This window comes from Hyalella azteca, unplaced genomic scaffold (assembly GCF_000764305.2).
Source record: "Hyalella azteca isolate HAZT.00-mixed unplaced genomic scaffold, Hazt_2.0.2 contig10828, whole genome shotgun sequence".
Classification (NCBI taxonomy): Eukaryota; Metazoa; Arthropoda; class Malacostraca; order Amphipoda; family Hyalellidae; genus Hyalella; species Hyalella azteca.
Genome location: NW_025940848.1, coordinates 84,108 through 106,299, shown reverse-complemented (window position 1 = coordinate 106,299; position 22,192 = coordinate 84,108). Strand labels below are relative to the sequence as shown.

At 39.4% G+C, this 22,192-nt stretch overlaps 2 protein-coding genes and 1 long non-coding RNA gene across 5 annotated transcripts; 2 read left to right on the top strand and 1 right to left on the bottom strand.

The window, feature by feature from the left end:
• Positions 1-361: 361 nt before the first annotated feature.
• On the top strand, positions 362-6,259 carry LOC108677341 (G/T mismatch-specific thymine DNA glycosylase). The gene is made up of 7 exons (XM_018165558.2): positions 362-891; positions 2,198-2,671; positions 3,572-3,797; positions 4,263-4,332; positions 4,918-5,067; positions 5,254-5,396; positions 5,733-6,259. Exons 1-7 carry the CDS (start codon positions 569-571, stop codon positions 6,042-6,044), a joined length of 1,698 nt encoding a protein of 565 aa, XP_018021047.1. The 5' UTR covers positions 362-568; the 3' UTR covers positions 6,045-6,259.
• Positions 6,260-6,641: 382 nt separating this feature from the next.
• LOC125178556 lies at positions 6,642-10,327 on the top strand. The gene is made up of 2 exons (XR_007156943.1): positions 6,642-6,954; positions 7,036-10,327. It is a non-coding gene; the product is annotated as an uncharacterized LOC125178556 (long non-coding RNA).
• A 776-nt stretch (positions 10,328-11,103) lies between these two features.
• Positions 11,104-21,378, bottom strand: LOC108677342. Of its 3 annotated transcripts, XM_047882596.1 has the most exons (6): positions 21,356-21,378; positions 16,514-16,651; positions 15,254-15,415; positions 14,786-15,051; positions 13,397-14,297; positions 11,104-13,081 (listed from the first exon to the last, which is right to left on the bottom strand). In XM_047882596.1, the coding sequence occupies exons 2-6, from the start codon at positions 16,603-16,605 to the stop codon at positions 12,583-12,585; spliced, it is 1,920 nt and encodes a 639-aa protein (XP_047738552.1). In that variant the 5' UTR covers positions 16,606-16,651; positions 21,356-21,378; the 3' UTR covers positions 11,104-12,582. The 3 variants fall into 3 exon arrangements, with proteins under 3 accessions (XP_047738552.1, XP_018021049.1, XP_018021048.1); XM_018165560.2 differs by lacking the exon at positions 21,356-21,378 and having other exon boundaries at positions 11,104-13,072; positions 16,514-16,801; XM_018165559.2 differs by lacking the exon at positions 21,356-21,378 and having other exon boundaries at positions 16,514-16,800.
• Between the last annotated feature and the right edge of the window lie 814 nt (positions 21,379-22,192).

The window sequence follows — 22,192 nt, the reverse complement described above, 5'->3', positions numbered from 1 at the left end:
AAACTGAGCAACAAACAAATTGTGCAAAATATACACAAATTTTATGATCCCGCTTAGCGAAAATAAAAGCCTATCTTTTGGACTCTCAAATTTATAAATTCACAGCATTGCAAGCAAAGATTTTTTGACGGTTGTCAATTCTTGGTAAGTAGGGAGTTTTCAAATTAGCAACGCTTGTCAAAAATAATTTGCCAGAAGAGACTTTTAAGCAAATTACTCACACATGTATGATATTATACATTAAATTAAATCTAAATAAATGGAAAATTGAGTTTTTCATTATTGAAGAATTTGTCTTTTCATGTTCTGGTGTTTGTTGTTGCATGACGTCGAAATTCAGGGGGCGAGGGGAGCAGGGCGTTCTATTATTGATGTTTTTGAGTGTCTAAGCGGCAGCTGAGCCGCAATTACGTTGTCGTGAGCGAGCTGTTGGCCTATTAATATATTAAATTGATAGCTAATGGTGCAGTAAAATGGATTTTTACGTCATAAAATATTTTTTCTTTAAGAGAAGTGTTATTTAGGTATATATTTCTGGCTTGAAATACTTTTTGATAAAAGTGCCGCCATGACTGGTGTTGAAGCAGCTGATGATCGGCTCGAAAGAAGAAGTTATCCCGAATCTTGCAGTCCACTCAGCTGTTCAGATCGATCTTCTCCCGATCCTTCTTCCACTTTACAACCTCTCTTAACGTCAAGTAACAGCAATACATCATCTTCCCCTCCTCCATATTTGCTGGAGCCCCTCACCCCAACAACACACACGTCTTTCACCCCACTCACCGATCCTGCCAACTCTACCTGTGCTGAAAACGATCCTCCTTCCCTTCTCAATGACGAACAGCCACAAATGTCTGAAAGCAATTGGAGTATGCATCTTGATGTGCTTAGGTAAGCTGTAAGAATTGCAATAATTGGTTGACATAGCCTATTTAAAAACATTTAAAACAAGAGGTTCATTGGTGTGATCACTGTGATGGTGTCTGGTGAAGTTTGAAAATTGCATGCAAAATTGGGTTGGGTGTTTGAGTGACTTATGAGACTAGTTCAGTAGTTGCTATTCATTTTTATTTACCTAATTTACTTAAAAAAGATTTCATTAAATATGAAAATAAATTTGTGTATTGTATGATACATTGATAAGGCTAGTTTTCCAACATTCCAGTCAATCCAGTGCACAATTGAAAAAATGAGCTGAAGCCTCCCATGGGCCCTGAATGAGACAAAAATGCCTTGGCATCAAATTGCATGTGTGTCATTCTCATTGTGGTTGACAATGAAGAAAATGAAATATTTTTGTCTGGCGCCTGCAATACTCATAAATAATTGATGGGAAAGTTGTTTTTGTCCACAATTTTTCAAAAATTCTGGCAAATTACTTGATTCTTTAGTTATTCTTTCATTTGTTGTATGTAAAAAGATGGGCATCAAATTTTAATGTCACTTCAGTTGCCATATATAGCACTCATGTTGCCAGCTATTAATAAAAACCATCTATTTCAAATTACAGTTTAGTAGTTTAATAAATAATTAAATATTATAATTTAATTTTTATTTAACAAATAAAACTGCTACTTTTTGTTAGATTAAAACAGCTTCTTTTTCTGACCAAACCCTGCAATTTTAGCTTAGACCTAATCTAATTTTGGTCTAAAAATGATCAATTCACCTGCCAATTTTGAAAATTTTGTTCAAAAAATATGCTGTTTTTCCTTATTTTTACAGAAGAAAGAAAGCAAAAGCCATAGGAATGGGTGAAATTGTCCATGCATAGCCATATGGGCATTAATTTGTCATTTGTCTTGCTTTTGTCTAAAGCCACTGTTGGCTTTTATCCTATTATCCAGTTTGTTTTTGACCATTATTATACCTATTTTTTTTACTGCAGAAAGGCTAATTAAGTGAAGTATCTGCCTAAATAGCAACTCCTGTGTCATTAATGGTAGAAAGTATCTTGATTCTACTATGCATAATTATCAGTCTCTTTTAGGAATATTGTGTGATATTAGCCATCAGCCTTATTGTTTTTGTGCTGACACTTGTAACGTTTGCTGACAACTATAAAGTGTGCTGACACCTGTAAAGCTATTTTGATAAAAAGCCTTCTATAGAGAAGTGGACAGTAATACACTTCTCTGTAGAATAATAATAATAATAATTGGCAAGGCAAATATTGATTGTAAATTTTTGTTTGCAGTAAACTGAAGACTGAAAGTGAGGATTGGTATGACAATGAGGAGCTTTCAGCAGAAGCCTTGTTGAGCAGCAGCAGGAACATCAGGAGTGAATATGCTAATTTTACAAGTTGCAACCCCAACTATTGTGACTCCCCACCACTGCCCTTAGATAATGATTCTCTCCAACCAGCCCATGAAGTTCACCAAATAAACTTTGCTCCACACCCAATCTATTCTCCTTACTTTCTCTCAGACTATCCCAGCATCCCACTTCAACTCCCTCTTCCTCACCCCACATACTCCCCACCTCCACATTTACCTCCCCAAAGTCCACATGCTCCTGCTTACTCTCTCCCACATACTCCTCCAACAACACCCCACTCTTCCCTGGCTCCCCCAACCCCTCCTCATCCTCCTCCAAACTCGCTCTCACCCATCATACTACCAAAGAGAAGAGGCAGGAAACCAAAACACGTCAAGATTGAAGAAGACAAGTGAGTAGAGCTGCTTCATTATATAGGCTGGTGTTATATCCTTTACTCTTATTGCTCTGTGTAACATCAAGGTTGGTGCAGCTATAAAAGTACTACTCACTTCTGTTACTATTGACATTCACAAAAGGCATTAATCATAATCCAAATTGTGAAATATTCCTTGGCAATGAGAGCAGCTTAGGTAGGTATTGATACTCAAGATGATTGATTTATGTAGTATTGTTGTAGAAATAGTTACTAGTTTGTCAGTTACATAGTAATAGTTTTGCTATCTCTGGATGGCAGAGAATCCTCTATCAAGACAGTTCTGCTTCGAGATCTTGTTTCCTACTTAATTTTAATTCATATTTTTTTAGTTTATTCTCAATACAATGATTTAATTTTCTTACATTGATTCATTTTTCATGTGCTGCCTGTTTAACACGTTCAGTGCGGCAACAACCTACAGCGCTGGCAGCTGACCTAAAAACGGCCAAGTCCGCTGCTAAAAAGGCCTATAATTCAAAATACCCGTAGGTAGTAGGTTTGCACCTAAACCTACAACTTTGTAGGTTTAGGTGCAAAAATTAAATTTTCATTTTTTTGTACATTTTATATTTTACTGAGGCAGTACTGCCATTATAAATTTTTGTCCACAAACATAATTGAAAAAAAAAAAACTAAATCGCGGAATTTATCTGGAAAAAATACCCTGCCACCCACCTGTGGGTCGTCCCACACTTAACGTGTTAAATTGATTAAAATTCAATGGTTTCCTTTGTTATAGGTTATCCTTATTGGATTTGCTCAAAGTTGAATAAACCTGGAGTTATTAACATTCACTAAGTTCAATTAGGTTAATTTAAATCTAGTGTTACATTCCCTCATATGATTGCTCATTTACAAGCTTGCATATTACAGTGGCAACTTAGAAGCAGTTGCTGCCGCTTGGGCTGAACATGATGCTAAGAAGCGCCGCAAGACTGGCGCCTCTATTGCCCCTGCTGTGCTCTCCCCTCCAACACCCACACCTGAACCTCCTGTCAAGCCTCGCAAGAAAATGGACAGATTTGGTGGCCTGGAAGAGGAGGAGGTTGCTAAGAAGACCTTGCCTGATCATCTCAAGCATGGGTTGGACATAGTAATTGTGAGTCTCAAGGCAGTCTTTGATCATCTCATGTATGCTTGAGCTTCACCTGTGTCTTGCAATTCAATCATCGTTGTTTGTTTGTTGTATTGTTTGATTTGGAGATTTATTGAATGGTCATGTTGAAAGAGCTGTGGGCTTCTGAAGGAATCATTCTTCTGAATGGAACAAACTCCTGAGTCATCTACAATAATTTTTTACATTGACTTTGAATGCCTAATGTAAATAAAAAAAAAGAGAAATTTTGTCGATTCACTTTTCATTTAGAAGTTTTCATGTATTTATTATCATTAATAATGTTTTAGATGTCAATTAAAATATGATTGAATATAGCCTTTTCATGACAAGTTGTCTCCCAGTATGAGTTCTTACGTATGACTGGGCTTATTAAAGCAAAACTTATTTGAATATGACATTTTAACTAGGTTTATGCCAGCATTTCAAGAGCCATTCTTCTCCTCCCAGATTGGAATCAACCCTGGCCTGTTTGCTGCGTTCAAGGGCCACCACTACGCCGGTCCTGGCAATCATTTCTGTGAGTCACAAGACAATGAACGTTTGCCGGTCTTCAAACAGTTAACTAGTGTTGATAACATTGAAGTGGGCTCCATTTCTTAGAAAAAGGTCCCAACTATTTAGGTTTGGACTGCATTATAATTTTTTGTTAGCTACTTGCAGATGTAGATTTCTACTTTTTAGTTCAAGTTTAGTAGTATGTCATTGTTGTTTTTCTGCTTCATGTTGCACACATTGATTGTGTTGCACAACTCTTGTGTTGCACACCAAGAACAGCTCCACCAGCCATGTAGCCATGCTGCTCCATGGCGCCAGTGACGTCACTGACATTTCACTGTCCGCTCCTCTAAACATTTGCATGCTTTATTCAATTATAAAAAACAAACCATCGATGTTCCAGCTTCCTCCTATGCTTGCTTCAGGTAGAGACTCCCTTCCCTCTACAATGTGCGCTAAAGTGTCACCATAAACAGTGTGCAAAACACTGCCCCCTCCCCTCAATTATGATGTTTATGTGCAGGGAAGTGCCTGTACCTGTATACGTGGCACCATAAACAATGTACACAACATTGCCCCTCCCCTCAATAATGATGTTTGCGTGCAGGGAAGTGCCTGTACCTGTCAGGGCTGATCCCTGAGCCGCTGGGTGCAGAGGACGATGGCTCGCTGCTCAAGTACAACATCGGCTTCACCAACATCGTGGCGCGCACTACGCGAGGCTCGGCCGAGCTTACCAGACTCGAGATCAAACAAGGTGCCCACAGAATACTCCTTCCTGTACAATATATTTTATATATCTACACCTTTCACTATATAGTCCAGCTTGTATATTCTTGGATAATTTCTCAACACGATTATTTACTCTTGAAGTTCAGCTTTATAATTCTAAGCTATAATTCAATTATCCAGCCCTGTACTGACCTGAAATTCTGTTCATAAGGAGGCGAAATGCTGGTGTCAAAGCTGCGCTTCTACCGCCCCCGCATCGCCGTCTTCAACGGCAAGGGCATCTACGAAATATTCTCTGGCAAGAAGGACTTCCAGTTTGGCAAACAGCCAGAAATGTTCCCACACACCGACACTGTAAGTCTTGTGAACATTCAACATCAATGTTGTGAGTGGCAGCCAGAAATATTCCCACACACCTACACTGTAAGTAAGTCGTGTGAACATCCAACATCACTGTTGTGAGTAGCAGCCAGAATTGTTCCCACACACCGACACTGTAAGTTGTGTGAACATCCAACATCACTGTTGTGATTATGATAGGTGGCACCAAGAAATGAATGAATGTATGGCGATGCAGTGCCTTTCATTGGGTGTGGGTGATGGCGTCTCGCTCAAGCTAAGCTCATTTAGTGTGATCAAGTTAGGTGCTGGCGCTAGGTAATGAATTGTTCCTTGTTCCTGGTATTTCAGTACGTGTGGGTGATGCCGTCGTCGTCTGCGCGGTGCGCACAGCTCCCTCGCGCGCTCGACAAGGTGCCGTTCTACTCGGCGCTGCGCAAGTTCCGCGACTACCTCAACGGCAGCGTCGACCACATCACCGAGGAGGAGATGACCTTCGCGCACGTCAAGCTAAAGAACTTCAAGAAGGAGGACAAAGTCGTTATTGAGGAAGATGATGAGGATGATGATGATACTGCTGACGGTGACCTGAGAGTGTCACAAGAGTCGAGTGATGCGTCCCAGCACTCTAGCTACTTCAGCAGCCCTAATGAGCATTACTGAACACAGCGCCTCTTGCTGGAGTGTCGGTGTGGAGGTCAGCCCGATGCACCGCCTCTTGTTGGGGTGTCGGTGTGGAGGGTGGCCTGTGCAGCTATCATCAATGCGTTATTTTGTCTACTGTGAATGATAGCGTTTGTAGTTTAATTGAATCGTGGTCCTTATGATGCACGCTTGCAGACTGACACGAAAGTGCGTTTGTTGCGCGTAAAGTGATTGCATGATCAGCAATCCTTGCACTGCAAGAACACATTTGTTTGTTCACTCCTAAAGGCCGGCAGTGTTCCCAATGACCTCATCCTCTTGTGGACCCACGTTTCCGACATTAGAGTATATTTTTGTGCAACGAACAAGGAAGTGGAAGTGAACATTCTATCTGATTTATTATTTGTTCGCTTGCCCCTACCTTTGGGTTGACCTGTCCCTCCTGCTAGAGTTGTTAAATACTTTCCTGCAGGGGTTCAGGATAAGGCGATCGAACCCTGTTGGGGTTATACTGTGTGGCTGTCGTCAACCATGAGGCCAGTAGCCTTTGCTTTAGGTAGCGCCAAAGACTTGAATTAATTATTGGTTGTGTACATCTCTTCTCAAACTTTTTAAATTTAGAAGAGAAAAATAACTTATTTTACTTGAATATAATGAAGTTTGAATTCAAACATATTTCTTGTTTGCGATGTGAAAACGCCTCTATTTCCTCGAAAAAGGGCTAACATACTTTCAAAGTTAGTTAGGGATTTACTTTTGAGATATCGAGGCAATATAATTTATAATGATTCTTGTTTGTATTTGCCAGTATTGATTAAGTAGGATCTACCTCGAGAGATGGCTACTGAGAGTCATTCTGACATTCAGTGAGCTTCCCATGTTCCGAATTCAAATTTCTTTAACCCTTTCTGCTATTTAAATTTGTTAGGTTGTTTTCCCCTGGCGCTTCCTCGTGTAGAACAATGTTATGTCTTCCACTTGTTCCTGCTATTTATCTCAGTATTGTTAGGTTGTTTTCCCCTGGCGCTTCCTCGTGTAGAACAATGTTATGTCTTCCACTTGTTCCTGCTATTTATCTCAGTATTGTTAGATTGTTTTCCCCTGATTTATCTCGTGTAGAACAAAGTTGTTATATCTTTCACTTGTTCTTGCTGTTTGGCGATCACTGAAATTCAGGAGAGGGAACCTGATTTTTACTTTACCGGTGTTTTATTTATTTAAATTAATGCGTTTTTGCTCGGTAATATTTATAACAGAGTCTGTGCAATTTGTTCGTAAGAATTATTTCTAACATTATTTATTATTTGGCTAATTTGCTTACTGACTCTCATAAGTGCAATATATTTAACAAGCTCGTTGATAGCAGGCAGCTTTCCTCTTATTCGTCTGTAGTTCCTTGTTTTTCGTTCTCTTTATTCTTTAGTGATCAATTGAGATTAATTTTCGGTGTTGATAATTTAGGCTTGGAAAAATTAATGCAGTCTTTCATTAACTGGAATATTCGTTTGGTTTGCGGTGCTTCCTTTGCACGCTGACTTATGTTAGCAGCTGATACTGATGTGCAAGCTTAGCGGCCGTTTTTTATTTTTAGCGGCCTTTAATCCAGATAAGGTGAGATCATGGCATTTGAAATTACTCGGGACCTTCTAAACACATGTGCATTATCCGTTTATAAATATGTCCCCCAACCGTACAGGTCCTCATTACCAGGTTCTTCGATCAGGGATATGTCTTAATCACGAGTAGAATATTTTCATCACATATGAGAGATTGAATCGGTTGCTGCCTGAAGGATTTGGTTAGATCCTTCTCGGCGAGGTCTGTTTGATCCTAGCTAGCTTCCACAGCTTCAAGATAATCAAAACTCAGATTATCTTCAATATTTATCCGGTGATGAGAACTATCATCCATGACTCGGACAATTTTCGTATCGTGTAATGTTGCAAGATTTTAACGCCCAACACAAATAAAAGTAGCTGCTGTGAGCGGAAAAAGTGCTCAAACCTTGAAGGCACTTGAAGATCATATGAAGAAAATCCTTGTGACTCAACTAACTTAATAACTAATAAGATTGTTCCGGGCGACACATATCTCGATATAAAAACCAGGAGGATGACCCCTTAAAGTCCTGGACATCCACATATTTATTGAGAGCTTTACGATCGTTTGCGTCATTAATTTATCAGTAAGATATATTTAAGAGTAAGAAATAGAGGTTAAGCCTATGGTTTCTGTTTTTTTTTTGTGAAGTATCTGAGCACAACTGTGGTTCGAAGTCATTCGATTCTGCAGGGTTCATTGGGTTCGTTTCTCTCAGAATATTTTGTGCAGTGCAGCCTCTGGTGACCATTTGAATCACAATCGTGATTCACGATTGTTACAACATGTAATCATGTGTCGGAATTAATTGGAAAATGCAGCGTCGTTCTGATGCTTATGGTATGGGTGACTGAACGCGCTATTTAGGAGGACACCAGCTGGGGCTCCAGTCTGTGTACGAGATTTAAGAATGTGTTTGCATAGAAAATGGATTGGTTAGTTTTGTAGGAATGAAGCATCATATTTATAAACAAAATTGTCTGATTATTGATGATGTTTAGTAAGATAGACGTTATTATTCCAAAAACTTGTTCTGCATAGTATGTTTATACTTAAATTATGAAACGTTACTGCCTGTTTTGCCAAGCTGTGAGGCTAAATCCAAAGTGCTGAACGCTTGACCGCTATTTTGGTTCACTGTGTTTGTAAGCATCGGCCACAACGCGCACTAATTGACTCATTTTAATTCATCCTAGAGCACTCCGTGATATTTTAATCATTCTCAGTAATTATAGTCTTCCGGAAGTGTTCAGGACAAACTAACCTTTTCCGTTCATTGGACTCTCAGCATATGCACATTATGTCGGTGATGGTCGTGGAAGTTACAGTGGCCTTAGTGCCCTTTAAATCTCACTTATCATCTCCCTCCTGGTTGCCACCACTAGTGAGGAGCAATTACAATAACTAAACTTGGTGTTATAATAACAACTGTATAATAATAGTAAAAAATTGAGATTTTCGCTGCTTTAACGAAGCTCTCTGATGAGTCAGTGCAAAGATCGTGGTGGTTGTTCATGCGTTCATCAATCAAATTTTGTGGGCGGTTTAATTGATGTGTAGCTAGTATTTGCTGCCCACTGGTGAGCAACGTGAATATTGAAGAGTATTTCTAAGCTATGTTTGATGCAAGATCATTTCGGCAGATAACTTGCGTGCGTAAAGCTAAGCGGCGGCGACTTATTATCACGTATTTGTTACTTAGGAGATGTTAAGTCGTGCCAAATGTGTTAGCCTAAGCAATGTGTAGTACAGTAGCGGTGTAGCTGACGAGGAGCTTAGTTATCAGACACCTGACTTTGAAATAGCGTTTATTGAACGTTGTTTCAACGTCATTTGTCTAGTGGGATATATAGTCACCTATATACTAAATACTCAGGGGTCTGTACGTATAAAGCTCTACACGAAACACATCCTCTTTGCTCTCTGACGCCAGTGCTTTACCTTCCTGCATTTGGCGAGATGCTCTCGCTTTGTTCTTATTGATGATGTTAGCCGCCTTGTGCGTTCTCTTGCATAAAATGATTCTGGTTTTCCCCTACACAATTTGATAGTTCCGAGTTATCCAAACAGATACCACAACGTCTACTGTTTGCAACACATCAAAGAAACACCGTTAATTTCCATGTTTGTGAGGCATATGGACAAGAAGTATTGTAGAGCAAGTCGTTTTCTTAACTTCAGTGTACTCACCTTACCAATTGATTGGAAATTAGCTCATTATTAAATCGATAATGCGAACTACTGGTTGATTTTTACGCTGCAGTATCTGGAACTAGAATTATCTTCTCTTTTCGGGACTTGTCATCTCTGCGCCAAAGCGTAGGACGCGATCACAGTTATTATGCAATTTATATATATTATATTTGAAAGCGTAGCACATGGCCTAGAGAGGCGCGGGGTAGGAAATTTCAATGGTGTAATGGAGGACAGGAGGGATCATATCTTGTTGGTTGGGAATACTGACTGAGAGTGTTTTTTATTTAGTTAAAAGGCGTACTTTGAGAACCAACAAATTGGTAACCGTCATAGCCCTTGATGATCTATCCCAGCTATTGATCATTTATCACAGCGCCTGATGATCTATCGCTATGATCTCGCAAGAAGTTCATAACGACAGCTCGCATGCTTGCATTATGCTACGAACAGAACGCGTCTGTAGGGCGGACATTTGTAAACGAGGTGCAATAAACGGTTCAAAAGTCCTTGTTGATTATCTTTCAGTCCTTAATGACGCTATATTCTTAGCGTGAAAATGATCATAAGTCCTGTTCCAGTCATTACTAACGTAGTATTCAAGCTTTGAAATAATCAGAAGTCCAAGTTGATTTCCACTGATCTTCAACGACGTGATAATGAAGGGTTGCTGAGGCTTCCAACATCACTGCCGCGTACACGACAGTTCCACTACTGGCGCCATCCAAAATTATGCAGCTTCTGTTTGCTACTCTCTTGCACAGCTATCGTAGCCAACAGTCCGTCCAGAACGCAGTCTTAGGCCTACTCATACCGGACATTACCAGAGGTTTCCATCAACTTCTCAAGATGGCTTCTTTCCTTGGCATGGAGATTTCCTCCCCCAACCAACCCTGAGTCTGCCGAAACTAACAGGGTCCCCTCCTGCTCGCTCCCCCAACCCCCGAGTCTGCCGAAACTAACAGGGTTCCCTCCTGCTCGCTCCCCAACCCCGAGTCTGCCGAAACTAACAGGGTCCCCTCCTGCTCGCTCCCCCAATCCCGAGTCTGCCCAAACTAACAGGGTCCCCTCCTGCTCGCTCCCCCAATCCCGCTCCCCCTGCTCGCTCCAAACTACCACCTTCTTCTTCATCACTGCTACTCGTCACTCGTCACATCAGTCATTGTTGCCAACGTCCACGCCCGCCCTCTGACGGCCAAGAGTTCAAGTCCAACTTTCTTTGCTGATTTCTCGCTTTCAAAACTGGTGTAAGGTTGAGTACACGGAATTAAAGATGTCGTTGGTAAATTTTCGTGTATGAAATTCAACAACTTTACCTTAAATTTGGTGAAATTTAAATATTTAAGGCCGTGCACAATATCAAAAGATATATCAAACATTTTAACTTTAGCAACCATTATCATATACCGGCTCCCATGCCATCACCATTTACGACACTGTCGCTTATAACTATTATTATTACTTTACTAAGCATTTATCGCGGCGTCTGGCTTATCGCGGCGCGGTAAATTAATAGCAAGCGAAAAATAAATAGACACAAGAAAGGATAGGAACTATCAATACAACTTGAATTTGTTCAGTGAAAAGGAGAACCAAGATTAAGAACATAATCCTACCGTAAGTACCAACGCCCAAGCAACAAAACATCCTCAATAACTCTATAGTTGTAGGAAGGTCAGCGACCAATTCCACAGGCAACTGAGCTCTGTTCCGGGTCTCTGATCACCGAGATAGTTGAGTCTGGCTAAAGAATAGCTTTCTTAGTTTGTTGAAAACAGCATAGCCATTTGGGAGTGGCATGAAGCAGTCGCTCCTGAGGTAGCACGACTAGCGCCCCTGCCAGGCTAACTGCACACAATGCCAGTTGCTTCCTGACTGCCTAGCAGACAGGTCGATGCAGCTGTCGTTAGCTAAGATTTGCTGCAGCAGCAGACACTCGCCTTTCCGCTTATCAGCAATCTATGTTGTCGTACTATGAATATGGTGTACTACGATATAAGAAACGCAAGAATTTCATTCTCAGATTTATGAATGACGTATTAGGTCATCGATTGCACATTGTTAGAAATATTATGATCTAGGTATATTAAGTATACACCTGTATAGAGCAAATGAGCTGAGTATTCATGAACCTAACTTTAAGCTCATACAGTTCTAATGGGTTTGGGAAAGATGTTTCCCAATATACTTCATTCACCATCGTTCATAGTTCTCCATGACTTTGTGGCAAACTACGGGGTGTCCACACCAGTTCATCCTGCCGTATGACGCACGTTGGCGCCAAGCAAGTCTTGTTCTTTTGCCTTCCCACTTTAAACTAATCAACTTGACGCGATCAAAACACTAAGTTTATTTGATGATGAAAATATCAATTTAAATTAAATAAATTATCACTTAGTTTAAATGAGATAGAGATATATTTAAAAATATTTTAAAGCCGAGTAAACTAAAGCCATACGTATCATTTTCCATGCTAGTTCTCCAACATTTCCTCACACTCTCCAGAAAATATTCACACTCGACAATGCAATACTCCTCCGCTGTATGCTGCAAATGCAATCGACCTTACGAGTGTCTTAGGATGCAATATTCGCTTAATGCCAGTGTATCCAAAACTGGAGGTAAATTCCCGCTGTGCTGGAGGGATGACACTATTCTTTTAGCCATTAATATCATTGATTCTTAGTAGCATACCGATATAAGGCAATAAAGTTATAATAAAGCAACTTTCTCAACACATCACGGCCACACATACATCAATCGTTCACTCAGTTTTAGTCTTGTGTTCTCCCTTAGCTTTTATCTGCTGGAGGTTCCAGGTGACAACGACTACCTCATTGCCGCTGTGGGAGATGTACAGCACAGGCGGCAAGGGACGTTCATAGTTCATGGAAGAACTGGTCATGCACGGCGTCGGAGTGTCTAGTACGCCTCTAATGACGCGCCGGTAAGTTAGGATATCTGAGACGAACTCAGGATCATGAGCAAAATTGCTGTCTCCCATGGACTTACAGACACGATCCACCCAGCCGCGAACGTTGTCTGGACATGGCGAGGAGCTTGTAGGAGTCGCGGAGTTGACAGGTGGTGTGGTGTTTACAGGTGGTTCGTTGTTGGTAGATGGTACAGTGCAGTTATATGGTGAGGCAATACCAGATGCTGAAGCAGCAGCAGTTGAGTAGGCCTTAATAGGTAGCACAGCGTCCACAGGAAGCTCATCCAGCCACGCGGTGTCGTATGACCTACAACTGCTTCTGTGGGAACTTGAAGAGCAAGGTTAGTGGAGCTCTAGGATATCAAGAACCTTTTTTTGCAGATTATAAAGAAATTATCAAGATTGCTGCCGATCAATGTACTTCTGGTTAATTCCAACAATCAGTTAACACGTTCTATAATAAAGTATGAGGCATAGAAATGTGATTGTAGTCCGTCATTGAGATGCGAAGATAAAAGAATTTGAAAAATACAAATAGTCATTGATGTTCATGCAACGAGCTTTTGAAGGCCACCTGTATGAAGGTTGAGCTCACGAAGAACCTACTCATCTTTGTTTGTTGAATATATAACAATCAACTCACGATGGATTTCTCCAGGGTAGCCTGAAGAAACTGAGCTGCTGTTCAGCAGTGAGGTCAAAGAGCACCAAAGCTTCCTCTTTAAATGAGGGCCTGCATTTGACGTCCAGTTCGCTCCAAGACGTTGTGGTGAACAGAGCAAACCTGCGCCCTGCTGCCTCCAGGCGAAGCAGCTTCAGAATGGTGGGAACACAGTGTAAGCGTTGCAGCGTATGAGCATCGTAGACCACAATGCTATTGGTCTTCTCATTAGAACTACGTGAAATACAACCTATTGTGTAGTTTGAATCGTGGATCACTTGAGCTGATATCGAGTCGTCATCATACACTACACTACAATCAATGTTCAAATAATTTCCAAACTTGTCTTTGGAATTGAGTGTTTGTTGTGTGTTTACAACTGCTGAATTTAGTCTTTGAAGATTATCTGCCACTGCAGTAGAATTTGGGCTTTCAGAAGTCCACTTGTACTGACGGCATGCAGTATTTTCCACAGCAATAACATTGAACCAGCCTTCACGCTTGGGCAGCATCCGAATCTGACAAGTGCGGGCATGTGTTGACAGTGCCATAAGCATAACACCGGTAGAGAGATGCCACATCCTGATACAGAGGTCGTCCCCTGCGCTCACCATGAGGTCCAGCTCCGCTGAGGCATCACAACACAACACTGGACCAGCGTGCGTGAAAAAATCAATGTAAGCAAAGGTATGAAATCCTTTGAATTGCAGTGCAGCAGTGAGGCGTCCATCAACTTTGCCATAAATTATTGCACCGTTAGGGCAGAGCTCTGCAGCTTTACTTGTATCAATGAAGCGAGTGCACATGATTTCTGAGCCCGTTGTGTGGCGGAGAAGTACTTCTCTGCAACATCTGTCAAGCACAACCCAATGCTTGTCACGATCTGTGAGGTGGAAAGAATAATTTGGGAACAGTAAAAATAATGAAAATAATGGGGTAGGTATATGGTAACTTATTAATTGAAAATTCAATAGAGATAAATATGAGATAAAGAATTTAACTTTGGAACAGATTCACAACCCATGCCCACAATCTCACAGGTAAACTAATACCTATGTTGAACAATATAAACTACCAAAATAATATGATTGATTGATATGATTGATCCACAAATAGAACTTAAATAAAGAGTTACTGCCAATATATCAGTGAAATTTCTGTAAAATGTTCTGGAGAGAGAATACATGCATGGAGTTACATTGATTAAGCACTAATTTCCGTTTTAAATTAAACTAAAAAATGTAGATATGTCTGAACAAAAGTAGTACTGCCAATTGCCAAAACCAGTTTAGCTGAAATTGAAATAACGTTTGATTTATCAGCAAGCTACCTTAAGTTTATGAAGTTCTAATACAAATAAATCACTCTTACAGGCACATATGAGTCTTCCTGAGGCAGTAAGGTCCAGGGGTCCTGTACTGCCCAGTCTTGTAACTTGGAGAACAGGAATGCATTTTTTAAGGAAAAATGAATCTGGCTTGCACAGAGCACTTCTAACATAAAAGGCAGCTATAGTAACTTGTAGCCAGGATAGATGGGGCTTTGAGTTTTCAGGACAGCCAAGTGAGTAGCAGACCCTCTTTGAAACACCCAGATTTTGGCAAGTTGACTGCCATACTGGATGCCGCAACAAATACCTGAAAGTATAAATCACTCAAACTGGGGTATGCAATTGTTTTTTTCAAGTCTATGCATGAGCAAGCTGAGAGCTATTTTTAAGGTACTTTCTGTGGACATCAAAACCATTGTCAAAAGGTTGAGAAAGCAACATACACTGTATTATTGTTTTTATACCAGCAAAAAAATTCAATTTATGAATGAAAATTCAACATAATTTACCTATTCCAAGCTTTATTAAGAATTAAAAGGTTGAGCTGAGATTCAGGATCGAGGAAAAGCAGCAAGTAATCCAGCAGCTCTGGAGGGAGCCAGACCATGGGGTCGTATGTGCAGATCATGGAGGGGTTTGGCAGACATTGCTGGATCTTATACAAACAGTAGCTGCGGAAAGAAAGATTAAAATATTATTCGAATTACCATATATTTGAAAAATATTTTCAATGAAATTTCATAGAAGTAAATATGTACATAATGTATATCATGTAATATGTATACATATATACACATATTATTTTTCTCACATAAAAAATTAGATCAGTTATTAACCCTTTACCGCCCAATTTTCTGGGACAAAAATCATAAATTTCACTTTTTTGGGTTTTAGTCTCACCTTAAAGCTGACATTCTGACCTATCCAACGGTACCAAAATCATCTCTGTACATTGATTTATGCCTTGACGACAGTTCGCGAAAGGGTTAGGGGTGGGGGAGTTCTTTCACATTCAATATAGGCAAAAATTACCGGCCGGGCACAAAAATAGATGACCTGAAGACGCTGATCTTTAGTTACCCGGCTGCTGTCGTGTGGGTTCACACTTATTGTCACTGCAAACCTATCTCCTCCTAGAGTTTTTAAGCTACAGCAATGAGAAATATACAGTTCGATTTGCAAATAAAAGATCTAGAGATTGGTTGAAGAATTTTTTCAATTTTGTTATAGTTTTGAAAATATTCGAAAGGGTGGAGGGAGAAATCAATTTTTTTTTCAAAAAATGCCCACCCCACCCACAAAAATCAAAATTTTTAAAAACAACAAGGACCAATCTATAGATATGGTCCTTACGCATCGAATGATATGTATCTCGATGTTGTCGCTTGAAAATCCTAGGAGATAGATTTCTACAGTACCCTGTTTTTGGCGGTTTTCTAAGAATTTCACATTTGATTTCACTTTTTTCGAAAAATTCACATGAACAAAAAAGTCTTAGATTTATCTTTTACATATGAGTATCAAGTTTCAAAGTGATTTGTCTGTAAATAACCGAAATAAAATTTCCACAAGAAATTGGAAATTTTATTTCGGTTATTTACAGACAGATAACTTTGAAACTTGGTACACATATGTAAAAAATAAATCTAAGACTTTTTTTATTTGTGTGAATTTTTCAAAAAATTAAAGAAAACGTGAAATTATTAGAAAACCGATGATGGTTTTTTAAGGGGACCGGCTACCCTAAAATTTTCAATTTTGTTACTTACTTTGGAGCATTTCTGATGTATTGTAACACATTGTCAAGACTGTCTTTATCAAACCCAGGTTGATTGTAGGTGTAAGTTGGCTGATAACTCATTTAAAAGCCTTTGTCCACCCAGAACTGTCAGAGTTACTTCAAGAGACTGAAGAGAGAGACAGAGAGTGCAAGTTATTAATATTCAAGGTTCCTTGTTTTCGCAATGTAGCCATATAGGTGACAAAAGGTCACTAGCTCTGCTATGTCAGTATTGTATATTGATTGGCAGACACTTATTAAAACAAAACTTAACAAAATATGCTTACAACAAGATAAAAAATTAAAATCATTGAGGCAACAATTAAAATATTAGGTGAGGTAGGTACTATACAGGCAATTGAGGCAAACAGCTGGCATCAGAGGCTGATCAGACAGTGGAAAAGAGAGAACTTCCTGGCCAGTTAATGCTAATATCAACAGCAGTTACAGGACATAGGTACATAGTAACTGTATCCATTATAAAAACATGGCCATTACCCATTTTTAAATCATTAATAATTGAAACTTTGCATTATTATTGTACATCATCTTCTTTCTACATAATACATCCAACCGGATGATTAAAGGGTTGTTTCTCAATCTTTTCAAACTAAACTACCATCAAATGGGGTAATAAGGGATTGTTTTGAGTGTTTTTTAATAACTTCTTACCATGAAACATTTCATAAACAAGTTTGGGCCCATTTTAAAGGTATCATATGGCATCTCTGAAAGAATTCCATATGCTCTTTGTAAGGTGTAAGACACAAAATAAAAGCCTCCTGAACTAACCCTGGGAATGGGGTAATAAGAGACACTTGGAATAAAACTCAATTTTAAAACATTTGAAGCATGCAGAGTGTACATGTCCAATACTCACTAACAGTACTACTCTGAAGTCTACCTCTTCCTTTGTAGAATGTAGAACAAATGGCATTTTCTGTGTCTTTGTGTCTCTTCTGACTCTGGCATGCGGAAATGGCAGCCTTTTCTTTCTGGAATGAGATACGCTAATCCCATCAATCACATTTTAAGCCAACACCTGTGGGCTGTGTGCAACTTTTCTGTAAGTTAAATTTTCAATACAGAGAATATTTTTTTTTGCTACAGACCTTAGCAGAGGTACTTTTCCAAAACCTTACTTTTCACACTTTTTTTAAAGGATTTTGTAGAGGTAGTAAATGTACGATTTCTTAACTTGCTTTATGCTACATAGATAGGAAAGATGTTGAATTTTATGCCACTATTTTTTGTTTTGCAATATTTTGATTAGTTTAGCTGCCACAACATTTCTACAAAATGTCAGAGAACTGTCCCTTATTGCTCCATAACCCCGCCCATCCCTTATTACTCTGTTTGATGGTACCTATGTAGGTAGTGCTAATTGATTTTTCATTAAGTTGTTGACAAGTTGGAGCCTTGGAGGTAACAGAGAGTAGCAAATGAGCCTCAGGAGCCTTCTTATTAGAAGTGCCAAAAAATTGTGAGGTGGACTAGATGAGTTTAGGACTTCTTAATCCATGGTCACGCTGATGCACTATCGTCATCCTCCGTCTCTGATTCATCGCTAGGCAGGTTGCCCCACCCTCGGGTCCCAGATGTAACATTGGAAGTGTTCTGTAAATTTGCCCTCCTTTGGGCCAGCTGATGCAAGATGCTGTTGCTTGTCACTTGCCAAGGGTAGTTTCCTATTACTGGACAATCCAGGATCTTTCTCCACCAATTGTCCAGTCATCTCTTGAATGTTGCAAGGGTGAACTCCCCTCGTCTCAGTGCTTTTGGCAGGGCATTAAAGAGCCTTGGTCCTACCACGGACAGTGATGCCTCACAGAGAGTCTGTACTCTGGCCGTGGCTTGGTTATTAAATGGGGGAACCCTGCACAGTCTCCCTCTTCTTTCATTGTAACATGTCACTATTCTGGAGATCTCAATCTCAAAGTTGGGAGTCACAGGGTTGGCAATGATTAAATCATATGATTAAATCATTTGATTTTTTTTTATAAAAAATCACAATTTTTTATTTTTTTTTATAGATTTAAATATATTGAGTGGCAGTCTTTCATTTATTTTGACATATTGTTATTCATGCTTTAGTAGAAGTGTACTATGAATGACAAATTGATATTATATAAACTTGTTGCCTTTAGTGTGTATTAGGTTCCAATAAATTGAATGTTTTTGATACAGAGGCATGGCTCTAAATGGTATGTTATGCTAACCTCTAGGAAAATAAACTTTCTTCATTATGTACTTCTATTACTCTTTTATTTTACCTCAAAACTGCTCAATCGGTTCTGCCCCACCCTGTACATTGAGAGGTTGAGATTGTATTGACCTTTTAGGCAATTAGATAGATTTTCCACCCTAATATGAGTATTCTAATTAAAATATTTAATTTCACTCTTTAAATATGTGAATGTAAAACTAGAAACGAAACAATTAGAATTATAAGACTACCTATATATATAAAATAATTAAATGCAGTGAATGGATAGAAAATATTTGAATTGTGCACATGTTTATTTTAAACAATGTTAGCTATGTAAGGTATTCTCTCAACCATCTCAACAAAGCACCATGCACCTCACACTGGCTCAACTTGTATAATAGGCCTAGGCCAGTATGCCAGTCTTTGCCAGACTCTATCAAAGGCATTGGACAGTAGTAGTAGTATGATGGTTTGCTAGCACTTCAGCTATCAAGCTATTTCGCACCAAAGGTCAAAATATAACATCGCCAGCAAGGCGGAAGGTCTCACTTATTCAAAATATAAAGTTAATCATCACCCACATGGTGCAGAAGGTCTCAATTATCCAGCCCGCTGAAGCTGGCTCAAAGGAAGCAGCGTTAGCATCTCAAAGAGACGAAGTGACAGGTGAAAGCACAAAAAACACTTACACACAATTATGACACAAGAACAAACACTGGAGCTGGCCGGCAACAACAAAGTCCTTGGATGCCCACGGCAGCCCACCACCTGACATAAGCAGCACAGAAACACAGCTCTCTAGACTCGAGAGAGTACACGGTACACCTAGCCAGGCTGCGCTGTGGCCACCACCATTCACTACAAACATACGCAAACAGAATAGGCCAAGCAGACACAGACACCTGCCCATCCTGCCAGAGAGCTCCCCACACAATCACTCACATAATAAATAGTCACATTCTCCTGGAATGTCCACTCTGGCAGGACCTCAGATAACACCACCACATAACCTTGACCCTACAGCTCTGGAGCGACCCGCTGTCGATGGTGTCATACTTGCGCGAGGGGGTCTCTTATAATAAAATACTTAATAACTTCTTTGAAAACCATGTTTTTCTTGTGGACCAAAAGTAGAAAATAAATTATGGCTCGCCCCAAAAACGTGTGTTGGGCAGATTTATGCTTAAAGTGAAAAGCACACAACACTTCAACACGCGAATTTTGAAAATTTGATGGTGAACTTACAGCCCGACCCACGTTTTTTGGGGCAAGCCATAATTTATTTTCTCCTTTTTAGTCCATTGCTACACATGGAAAATGTTAAATATATTCACTGCTTGACGTACGTATCAATGATACGCAGCATCAGCGCCTGCTCGTCTATAACATCAGCGCTCGCACACAGAGCTGGGCAGCGCTACCGGTACTACTTTGAAATGTAGTGACAAACCACGGATTTTTTAGAATCAGTTCATTTTTAATTTCTTCATTTACTCACGATTTAAACCAATTTCTTATGTATGATAATGCAGGTATCCAGGATACTTTACTGGTCTACATATAGGACTCAAAAAATGGACTTGAGAGAGTCTAAAAAACTCTCTCCTTTGCCACTATGCGCTACTGCTACATGCTCTAAATGTAGCAGGCGCTACCGCTACAGTCTACACCCGCTAGATTGTAGCGAGTGCTACCGCTACCGCTAGAAACCTACAGTAAAATGTAGCGCCGCTACAATGGCCAAAATTATTGGAAATCTCTAAATATTTATTGTTCTGCTATCGGGATTTACTCATAAACATTTAATGATAATAAAACATTTTCAAAACATATCAATGCAACTTTATTGCAATTAACCTATCCAAACTAGTATGGAATATGGATTAGATACAGTAAATAAAGGTTACAGTTATTTTTATGTTTTACCTTCCCTGCATGGATGTCTACTTTAATCTACCAATCTCAAAAATTATCCACATATACATATAAAATATCAGTCTTTTATTTGTATATATATGTGGATTATTTTTGAGATTGGTAGATTAAAGTAGACATCCATGTAGGGAAGGTGAAACATAAAATAACTGTGTAAAAATTGTGAGCAAACTGAAGCATGAAAAAATACCTGTAAGTGGTAACTGGTAACAACTTAACAAGTATATAACAACTAACATGTTGATTGTTGACACTAGTAACAGGCTGAGGTTGACAATATTACATTGAAATCTTTTGTACAGTTTTATGTAGGTACCTATGTATCATGCTGGTTTTTAAATAATAATTAATACTATTATGTAAAATCTAAAGGCTCTATCTATAAATGTAGCAGTAGCGCTGTTGCCGCTGTAGCGGCAAAACCTCACATTGCTTATTGCTACTTAAATATGTAGCGGGCACTACCGCTACTGCTACAATTGCTTAAATGTAGCGCCGCTACCGCTACATGTAGCGCGCTACTGGCCACCTCTGCCCGCAGCCCCGCACGTCATACATATATATATACTGTAAAATGGGGTAACTTTGACCACTTTTTTTTTCAAAACAATGCCATTTTTTTTACCAGATAAGTTAAACTTAAATTGAAACATGCAAAATACAGGTCTATACTCTAGCTTTACTCACCATAAATTGCTGGCTCCTGCCCCTCATAGTTTTGATGTAATTTCAAAAAAAGTGATGGTCTTTGTTACCCCAGCTCTTGGGGTTTCTTTGACCGGGTGGTAAAATCAATTTTATTTTTTGGTAAAATAACTCCAAATAACTCCAGGTTGTGGTGCATTGTAGTAGAACTCTTCTAGTTACATATGCAAAAGACAAATTTTAGGAAAGTGTCATAGTTTGCAAATGGGGGGCGCCGCCCCCCAATGGGCAAAATGTGACCACCTAATGGCAGCCGTGACGGGGTAACATTGACCGGTTTGGAAATTAAGTTAAAATTACCATATATAAGACTCTGTAGAGTCTGAAACATGAAGAAAAAAACATTAATAGGTGTATCAAACATAAAATATGTTATATAGGTACCTATGGTAATTTTAACTTAATTTCCAAGCCGGTCAATTTTACCCCGTCACGGCTGCCATTAGGTGGTCAAACTGTCAAAGTTCCCCCATTGGGATTTGGGGGGCAGCGCCCCCCATTTGCAAACTATGACACTTTCCTAAAATTTGTCTTTTGCATATGTAACTAGAAGAGTTCAGTTCTACTACAATGCATCAAAACCTGGAGACTGGAGTTATTTTACAAAAAAATAAAAAAATTGGAGAGGGTACTCCAACAGGCTTTAAATAATAGCTCTTTTTCGTGGGTGACATTATTAATTTTTTAACCTATTAGATATGCAAACTTTTTAAATCTTTCTGGGAAGCCTGCCGAAGACCACCACTGCCCTGGATGTAATGGACTATCATGACTCCTGCCCTCCGGAATGTAGCCATCAACACTTCTGGAAAATCATAT